Here is a 10,113-nt window from a genome sequence, read left to right as displayed (position 1 = left end):
TTAGTTTAAAATGAGAGCAGAATTAGACCCAGCGTTTTTCTAAATGAGCTAGGGCTTATGAAATTGAATTTCCAAATTAGACTGAATGTAGAAAGACTTGGGACAGTTGGGTACTCTGGGACTAACTGGTTCTAGAAAACACAAAACTGAGGTAGGCTATTTCAATACTTAAGTTCCACCTAGTGGACAAAATTGCAAGGGTCTGCGCTTGTGACAATCTATAGCAGTTTGCTTGCAGTTACACCAATACGAAGAATGGGAGAAAAAATGGCCCAGAGAAGATACATTTACAATGAGTAACTATCCTGGTGAATAACTTTCTTAACACCAATCCATGCTCTTCATAAAGCTATTTAGCATTATTCTTCTGGAAGATTTAAATTAGGATATAAGATCACAAGTGGCTAAATTCTTTACATTGCTGTATCCAGCAAATTATTTTTAAAGGAGTGGAGGATGGCAAAACCACATGCTTCCAATGAGAGTATTTTCTAGTTTATGAGCCGAATAAATCAGCTAGAAAACTTATTGTCTATAATAAAGATATGATGAAACAATTGCACACAAATTAGTAAAAATGTATCTTACCTCAGCTTCATATTTCCCCTGCATCCAAATTAAAAAGGCTGTAACAGATCTAAACCTACATACTATACCCCCAGAATAAACATCACGGACTGATCAGGACAAGATTAACTCAAGCCCATCATGCAAAGTGTATATACATAAAAGTATGAAGTTGCATAAAATTTATTTTTTCACCTGTTTTTACATCATTCCCTTTAAATTCTTACATGTCTGCAACATATAATTCCACAGAACAATAAATAATTTGCATTCATTTTTCTCTTGAATCAAAGGTATTTACATCTTATTTAACTAAATGACAGGTACAAAACATTGGCATCTCAATAAATATCATTTTGACACCAGAATCCATTTCCCCATACAATTGAAAAAGTTTTTAAAGGCATAGAAGCACACAGCTTTTATTAGGCAACAATAATGCGCCATCTTGGCAAAGTTGAAGAACCCAGGATTTCATGCAGATTAAAGGCTTGGATTCTTAATAAGAATTAAGGATCTGGTCCATCAACACTGAAGTCAACAGAAACACTAGGTTGGGCCCTAGATGTGCAATTGCATGGGCAAGTAGAACTCCCTTTGAAATTCTGAGTGGGCAAATAGCTCATGATGGTGATTTGTGCAGTTAGCTTGTTTGTACACATGGCTGTGACAAGCGCAGGTGATAATTAGGGGTGTATTTTGCACCCAACTCTGCAGCAGCCATTAAAAAAACAAAAACTAAAAATCGCCCCCAAACCTTAAGGCTTGAATTTTAAAGAAGCCAAAGGGGTTCAGGCAACTTGCTCTTTTAGGTGCCTTTGAAAACCACAGCCTAACCTCCTAAAACAGCAATAATTTCCCACTAGAGTCACACACAGGTTTAAATGAATTTGCAATGAGAGTGTATGGTTATATTAATTCAGCAGACTATAGAAAAGTAGAGGGTTTGGTGCTGCTCATTCTCGCTCTGCAGCAGCTGCAGCACTTAAACATTGTGTTCCCACAGCTGTGATGACACTAATGATGTCACTGCTTACAGCTAACACAATTTTGGTGAGATAAGATGCTGTATAGGTTCAAGCTGTTACTGTTGAACAAACAGCCTATTAAATTACAGCTCCATTCTGAACAAAGGAAAAGAGATGGCTGTTAAGAGAAATAGGACAAGATTTGGGAAGGGGAAAGAGGTATGGGATGTGTGTGTATACACACACACACATATATATATATATAGAGAGAGAGAAGCGATAAGCAATGGAATGCAAGAAAATCTACCTCCTATTTAAAAAAAAAAGCATGACCGCACACCTTTAGTTAGCTACATCAGTGATTCAAAGAATGAACTTCTTATGAAATATAGGCTATTGTGGTAACCAACTGCAAAGTGAAATAGAGCACTGATCAGAGATCTTTCTAAAGTAAGCATGGGAAGCAAGAGCAAGCGATGAAGCACATACTGCTGTCTCCTAGAATACTATTCGTAGAAGAGCTCCATAAAATGGAAGTTACATAAACTGCTACGATTCACAAATATAAAGAAGTTGCTAAACAAGACATACATCCTTATTAAAAAAAAAAAAGTCTCATTCAAAATAAGCACAAAATTCAAGTATAACAGAGGAAAAGATGTACTGTAACTTAAACTTCCAGTATGGCACCTATTTACTTTGTGCAGTAAATACAAACATCTGAATGAAACTTTGCTTTTAAAAACTTTTTTTTTTTAAACATATGGGGAAATAGTTTACATACAAAGTGCTAAACTTAAAAAAAATAACAATCATACCTCTCCCATCCCTGGTGTTTGTAAGTGGCAGTTTTACCCTTTTTTTTTTAATTGCTTTAAAAAAAAATTATACCCAAAGAGAAATACTTCCTAGATTTACAACTCTGCGCAAGAAACTAGCTACACCCCTTTCACAGAATGCTAAAGATGATTAATCACATCATTGCTAATATGAGTTCCTCATTAAGGTTATGAAGCCATTAAATATTACTGAAATTGCAATTCACCCCCGTTCTTGGAATAAGTTATGATTTTGCCAATATGGTCCATTTAGTGTAAACTGCATTGACTCCAGGAGACAGTGAATTCTAAATTATACTTTCCAAATATTTACATACAGTAGCATGGCACTGTTATTCTTACAGGACATTTAACTACTAATACACAGCTATTAGGGGCAGGAGTCATTAAAATATATCTACTGTCATGTATTTTCAAAAAGGACAAGAGACTTAACTTGTCAGTCACAACAAGTTGCCAGAACCATTCTTGATTATTACATTTAAATCTGCTAAATCAAAATTTTGATCTGGGAAGCCAGCAACAAATGCATGACTGATCCTATCCTGTAACTGTAGCAAATCACTATGAGAACAAATGTCATTTACAAAAAACTGACAACCCAATTCTTCTACAACAAAGCTTTTCAGACACGGCTTTTCTTCTCTGAAACAAATCATAGAAAAATATAGAATTCAGCCGCCCCTGATACAAATCTGTATTAAAAGAGAAGAGTGGAAATGTTTTGCTGGAAAAAGTTTGTGAGGGGATGTGCGAAGGTGAATTTTTAAAAAATACTGTAAACATAAATACAGCAGCTAGCTAATTTTTCCTTCTTGCTGGGTTGTTTATAGAGGATGCCACTGAGTATTCTGCTTTTATGGGGACCAGAGAAAAGACAAATCAAAGCCATGTAGCACAAAAGAAAAGCCACTGTTTTATCTTAACAAGTGCTCGCTCTTCTTATTCCTCTAAAAGAGCTAATGGACTTTGAAACATAAGACTCTAAATCAAGTATGCAGAAAGGAGACCATTGTAGCCAGCAGTGCTGGAGGCTACATTTCCCATCTTGCACTGCAGTCTAAAACATTTATTCATCCACTATCAAAATGGTCATACATAGAACTATTGAATGGTGAGGACCTGGTATTTCCCGCGATGGCATGAGAAGGAACAAAGGACCAAGGAGGAGGGTACAAAAGGGCTCTAGAACACACAGTAGGGGTGAAAAGAGCCAATAGTGCAGGCTCCCTTTCCCCCAGGCTCGTGGCCGCCCCTTCAGGTCAATTCAGTGTGGTGACAGCACTGTCAATTCAGAGAATGCGAAGGTGGGGAGCATGGCATGCTCTCTTCTGAGCCTAGCAGGTTTCCCATCAGGAAATCTAGTATGAACTTCATGCTCTTTGAGCCCTATTGGAGGAACAGGGCCACTGGCAACATGGCTCCAAAGAGGAACAAGCTGTCAGGAAGAGGAGGGGATCCAGGAAGATTTCCACTTATGTAGATAACCCAGAATCTACAGGGCGGAAATCAATATACTTCAACTGATCCTTTGGTGCTGCAGAATGGAAAAGCAGCAGGTTTTGACTCACCCACTCTGGGAACATCCTACATACTGCTTCAATTCATGCTCCTGGTTTCTCCAGAGGGTTCTTCTTTGAGAAACAATGACAGGTCATAAGGGCTTTTGCAGCGCAAGTGCAGGCATCTCCTCCTGCCTCTCAGCCATTTATGTGATTAAATGATTGACAGATACCCAGTCCTTTCAAGGTTGCTAAAGTGTTTGGAACTTGCATTACTTGGTCTTTGTTGGACCCACATGTATCAAGGGTAGACAGGTCATGCAGCATGTTCTTCAGAGATTAGATTTCCAAGTGCAAGTGAGACAACTAAGTAGTGCTAGGGTTTTCTGGAGCTGATAATCCAAAACATAGAGGTGCAAGTCACTGCCCACTACAGATCTCATTTTAAACACTGATCCAATTCTGCATTCAAGTTTGTAAGCCAGAAAATTTTATTTATCATTTGAATGCTTGTGAAAGTGCCAGATCTGCAGCAATGGAAACAAAAGTTGGCAACCCATCGAAGAGGTACAGCATGGCAGAGAGGGCCTATCCTGCTGCTCCCCACGTGAGCACAATTTAAAAATACCGCAAGGGAAGTTCAGGGTATTTGGATTAGTCATTGCTGGTCTCCCTGCTGACCCTGCAAATAAGGGTGCTTAGTTCCGGTTATGACGGTGGTTTTTATGATGTGGATTCTGCTTCAGTAGAGCTGGACACCACACAACTCATTTATCACAGACTAAACAGTTATTAGATAAGTGTGACTGTCACTAAAACTATGCCACATGTGACCTAGTGGTGGAAGCCTCTATTAGCTCATTTCCATACTCCTAAGCATTCCAGTCATATATTTCTGTCTCCATCCGCAAGGAATGCTTTATAAATTATGTGAGTTAATGCTTTTTTTAATTAACAACACACACACACACACATACACACACACACACACACAGAGCCCCCCTCTGGGAATTTTGCTGTTTAAAATAAATGGAAATCTTATCTGTACTTCACATTAAATAAACGACCATTTTGTGCATGGGCTCAGTTTCTGCCTGCTCTCAAACTCATGTCCACTGAGGCAAGTTCCAGTTTTAAACAATGCAAATTCCATAGTTATCTCAAACTGCCTCTCTTTGTAGACTGTGTCATGAATGGCGCATGTAGATGACTGCCTAGGCTTATTTGCAGCTCATCTTCATTAATTCAGCCTAACAGGAAACAGATTTTATGTAACTGTGAAGAGTAACAGCCCTGTGACCTTTCCTTTCAGTCTCCAAGGATTCAACACACGTCTGCCACATTGTCTGCAGAATAGGATGAGTCTCTTATTATGCTGTCAACACGTTCAAAGGCTGATCAGCTGCAAGTTTCCTTCCAAAAGGCTTTGCTTGAATTTAGGTAATTTTCTCCTATAACATAACTATATAGTGTAGTTATTTGTATGTCATCAGCTCCTTTTAACAAGAAGCACAAAAGCTAAACAAAATGGAATTTTCCCTTTTTTGGATGATATTTCTCAATGTGTATTAATTGCTGGAAATCATCAAAACACACTAGATTTTCTACATTCAGATCTTTCATTTTGATTGAAGGTAAAACTCAAGCAGTTAGGTTTTCAATTATGTATAGATCTGTTTAACACTGGAACCCTACAATCAAAACAGCATGACACCACCCAGTAGTCACCCATTGGTAATACAGTACATCACCTATTTTAAGGGACTTCCAAAGATACACACAGACTCTCTCTACCTGAATTGAAAAGATAAATAATAATATAAAAATATAACACAATGCAAGGAACATCACAGACACTTAAACTAAAAAACAAAACAAAACATCTGTCATGTATAAACTTCAAGGTCATTTAGCAGCTTTCAGATACTCTGATCTCACATGAGAAACCAATTATCATTGCAGTTACATGCATTTGACCCCAATTAAGTAAATCCAAGTGACAAAGACTGAACAAACTCCTACACCTCCCCAAAAGACTCTAGTTACTGTTAGGTTTCAGTTTACTGCAGTTCTTAGTCTTTTTCATTAAAGCAGCACATAATATTGATTACTGCATAATCCTTATGCAACTATCGGACATAGTTCTTACGATGACGAATACATGATTTCTGTCTCTCCACGGTGTGCAAAATTAGTCTCTGCTCTGTGGGCCGAGCAGCTCTATGACGTGAGCTTTGAGTAGCTGGGGGGAGAGAATCTTCGCCTCAAGTACTTCAGGACGTAGAGGGGAAGGCAGCTCACCAGAGTGATGACTGTGACCTTCCACAAGAACGACAAGGTTGCAATGAAGTAAACATCTGCAAGGAAAGAGCACAGAAGCAATGGAGATGGGCCATAGACTGAAGTCAGAATTGCACTGCATGGGGAGGGTCAAAGGTCAAAGTGAAAGCTTCAGGGGGAAAAAATTCAGCCCAGTAAAGCTTTGGAACAGCCTCCTCCTCCTCACACACACACAAAACAGCATTTTTGCTCCCTATCTTTTTTTTTTTTTTTAAACCAATGCAATTTCTGTTCCCCAACCACCTCTTGCTCTCTTCCTTTCTTGTTCATGAAGGATACAGCTTTCTCCCTAACACACTGCTCATCTCATTTCAATAAGGTATTTTGTCTAAACAAACAATTATAGACAATAAACTCGGTATGAAATATTGCAATCCTTCACCCCCCTGGCAGAATGACCTATATTAGCTTCCTTTACAGGGTCCGTAGATGGATGTTAGCTCTGGGAGTTCTTTTTCTTTGACTCGCTAGTAGTGCTGAATATGAATTATCTCCGTTCATGCTGATACCATGTAGCATCTCCTTTTACCCATTTACATTACATAATCACGGAAGCACTGTGGATATATTTGAAGTGGATTCAAAGATGAGCCACAATACTTTCCTGTACAAGATAGCCTTATTGCACATGGAGGCTTTGAACAAGAAAATGAGAGGGCTGTTTTATTCTGTAGCAGGATATCATCCTGGGAGTTTACAAGGCTTTCTGGGGGAAGTAGTGACATCTTGTGGTCCCTGATAGCACACTGAAACACGCTGCAGGGATCTGATATTTAACAGACTGACTGCCCAGGGAAATGTGGAATTCATTATCTGTTTTCTTCTAGCATGTGAGGTGTGTCTTCCATTTAGACAAATGAAAATATAAAACAAAAGTCCCGATGAAATAAAGAAATTGAGACAAGTTTTAGTGAGTCCACTACTACATGCAGCTAATGGACATGGTCTTTCACTCCAGCAACAAAGGGTGATGCTTTTACATTCAGAGGTCTCAGGTTCAGTCCCCACAGATGACCCAATCAAGTGGTGTTTTGTGTAGCATATTGGCCAAGTGTGTCTTTGTCCCTCTCTAGTGGCTGGACTGTGTAATGAGATCTGAGAGTCTGCTACTGCCTTCAAGCTAACGGATCTGGTCCCTGGGGTAACTTACAGTAGGTTAGTTCATCAGCAGTTGTGAGCCCAATTCATTCCCTTAACCTCTTGTTAAGCATGTAAACATTTGTCTGAAAAGACCTAAAGAAATACAAGATATTTAACCTTACCAATAAATTCATGTAAGAAGACCAGAGAGGCTATGTAGCAGGAGAGGCTGAGCAACTCTGCCACTATCATGAGCCAGTGCCATGTCTGGATTGTTAATGCCACCATCAGCAACTCTGTAAGAATCAGGGATGTGAAGGAAATGGCCACAATGTGGACAAATTCAGACTCGAACAGCAGAAGAGCTCCATACATAATGATACTCCCTGTGAGGAAAAAGAAGGAGAGAGGCTGGATATCTCACCGCTAAACATCAATCTAAGTTCTAAACATCAGTCTCAGTCCTGAAAGAGCAGAAACATATCGTCACCTCTTAAGACAGTTTGCAATGGCTTTTGGTAATGCATGTTGGACAATAAATCAGTTATTTATGACATGGCATTAAGAAGATAAAAGAACTCCTGTACAATGAGTAAAAGACATCACACAGGTGGTCAATGTTTCATGGGGCATGTCAGATTTACTGATGTGGAAATATGAAGTATATTATTTTAGCTACTGTCGTAGATCACTTGAAGATTATGGTGATCTATTTGTCCTTACAGAAAAAAAAGCAGTCACCACTCAAAAGAGAAGACATATATCAAACTCTTGTAACTTCTACTGTGCTGCCCTGAAGTCCAGATGGAAGCACAAGGTGTAGGGATGCTGAGTGCATATAGTTAGGTTTTCTGTGCCCTCCGTGGGCCATGTTCTCCACCCTAAACAAGCACAAATTAAAGCAGCATTAAGGAAGCATTATTTTGGGCCTCTATTCCAGGTTGGAAAGCTCACACAACTCCCTGCCCAGCCACCTGCACAAATAATTCATGTCAGCAGCATGAGTAATTGGCACCAACATCCATCACACAATAGTTTCTGAGGGGAAACCCTACAAGGGACTAGAGACTGAGCCACAAAGTTCAGATCCAGCTCTGAACTTTTCAACGTTTGAGGCTGTTCAGTTTTGGGTCAGGCCCACCACTGCTAGCAACTAGTCTAATTGTTTAGCCTGCTGCTTTCTAGTCATTTAGCACAGAAGATATGAAGTCACTTTAACCAAATACTGTATTTAGGATAGTGGCCTCATCTGAGAAAGAACTTTTCCTCCAATGCATCATCCTCTGGCTTTGACTTTCCACCACTTGTGAACTTCCTATAAATGTCTTGGCTTTGCCTTAGTATTTATATAGCAACAGGAGACCATTATTCCTGCCATAGCATTCTACTGCACTAGACTTATCCCCTGAAATTTAATAGAGGTTTTATATTGCTGGCCCCACTCCCCATTTAAGGATGGTCATTTAAAACTGCTGATTTTGCCACATATCTTCCTGCTTCTGTTGATAAAGGACTTTTGGAAAAATATCCTTTTGTCACAGGATCGTATGGCCATTTTAACTATACAACCTCAACACTATATGTGCATGTGTTGCATGCTTCCTTAGCTAACAGCAACAGAAATCACTTGTGCTTGAGGTTCTCTCTTTCTTTTTTAAGCCAACAGGCTGACTTCCTAGGAGCTAAACCAATGGGTGCATCCACACTTGAAACAAACACAGGGTATTCAAAAAAGTTTTGTTAATAGCTTCTAGAAACTTGAAGATAAAAGCCCAGATAAAGTGGAAGTTATTTGATCTCAAGAACTAGAACTTTCTTCAGATTCTTCACTACCAGAAAGGGTCATTTCCTTGGCTGGGAATAAGACAATCATCTCAGCTAGGCAGTAACCAGAACTGGGACTATTATGACTCATAGATAATACTGTGTTTATATAGTGGTTTCCCTTAAAAACAAAGGCAAGTGTCATTAACTTCATTTTACAGGTGGGATAACTGAAGCAGGGTATGGTGAAGAGACTTGCCCAATGTCAAAAAGCAGATCAATTGCCACTGTGGGAACAGAACCCAAATCTCCTGACTCCCATGAGGTCTCCTATCATGACCCAGTACTTCAAAATGTTGGTAAGCCACTTGCTAAAAATGTTTAGTTTTAGGTGATTTTTTTTTGCATTAGTAAGATAGTTGCTGTCATTGTTCTGATGCAAGGAATGGCTATTTCCACCCTATCCTAAAGAGTCATTATTCCAGCAATACTCTACTTTTGATAATACAGCAGGACAGCTATATAATTCCCGACTGGTATGGGAACGCTGAGAAAACAGATGCAGTTTCTTACCTTGATAGATACTTATCAAAACCCATATTAAAAATGTTTTATATGACAACGGTCGCCCCTATAAAGAAAAAGAAAGACAGCAAGTATGACTTTTGAAAACTAATTTATAGGTTTTCAAGCAACTCTGACTCATAAATCTAAAATAGATGGTTTAGAGGTGACCTGCAAAGGGAAGAAAATTGATGTCTTTTTTGTGCTTCTTCATGGTGCATAATAGGCATTTGACTGTACTGTCACGATTATTTTGGTATAAACAGTGCTTCTATATATCAGTATAGTTATTCCTGTACGGGAATGGGAATAAACTATGTTTTGGTATAGGGTATCTTTTTACCATTATAACTGCATCCACACTAGGGGAAATCTGGGTATAAGTAAAAATGTAAAAAAATAAAAATCATTCTTCTAACTAACATAGCAGTACAAAACACTGTGTGTAGACCAGGCCTAGGGATGGTTGGAGAATTAGTGGTTTATGAC

At 38.9% G+C, this 10,113-nt stretch overlaps 1 protein-coding gene across 2 annotated transcripts in view; it reads right to left on the bottom strand.

Moving 5' to 3' along the window:
* Positions 1-734: 734 nt before the first annotated feature.
* Positions 735-10,113, bottom strand: part of ATP9A (ATPase phospholipid transporting 9A (putative)) — an 89,548-nt gene continuing 80,169 nt past the window's right edge. For both annotated transcript variants that reach the window (XM_048820115.2, XM_048820114.2), the window contains exons 26-28: positions 9,634-9,691; positions 7,479-7,682; positions 735-6,233 (exon numbers count right to left, since the gene is read on the bottom strand). In XM_048820115.2, coding sequence (XP_048676072.1) covers positions 6,097-6,233; positions 7,479-7,682; positions 9,634-9,691 — 399 coding nt within the window. In that variant the 3' untranslated portion in view covers positions 735-6,096. The remainder of the gene's footprint in view (positions 6,234-7,478; positions 7,683-9,633; positions 9,692-10,113) is intronic.

Source organism: Caretta caretta, chromosome 13 (assembly GCF_965140235.1).
Source record: "Caretta caretta isolate rCarCar2 chromosome 13, rCarCar1.hap1, whole genome shotgun sequence".
NCBI classification, from domain to species: domain Eukaryota; kingdom Metazoa; phylum Chordata; order Testudines; family Cheloniidae; genus Caretta; species Caretta caretta.
Note: the sequence above shows the minus strand (reverse complement) of the source record. Positions and strands in the feature narration are given on the sequence as shown.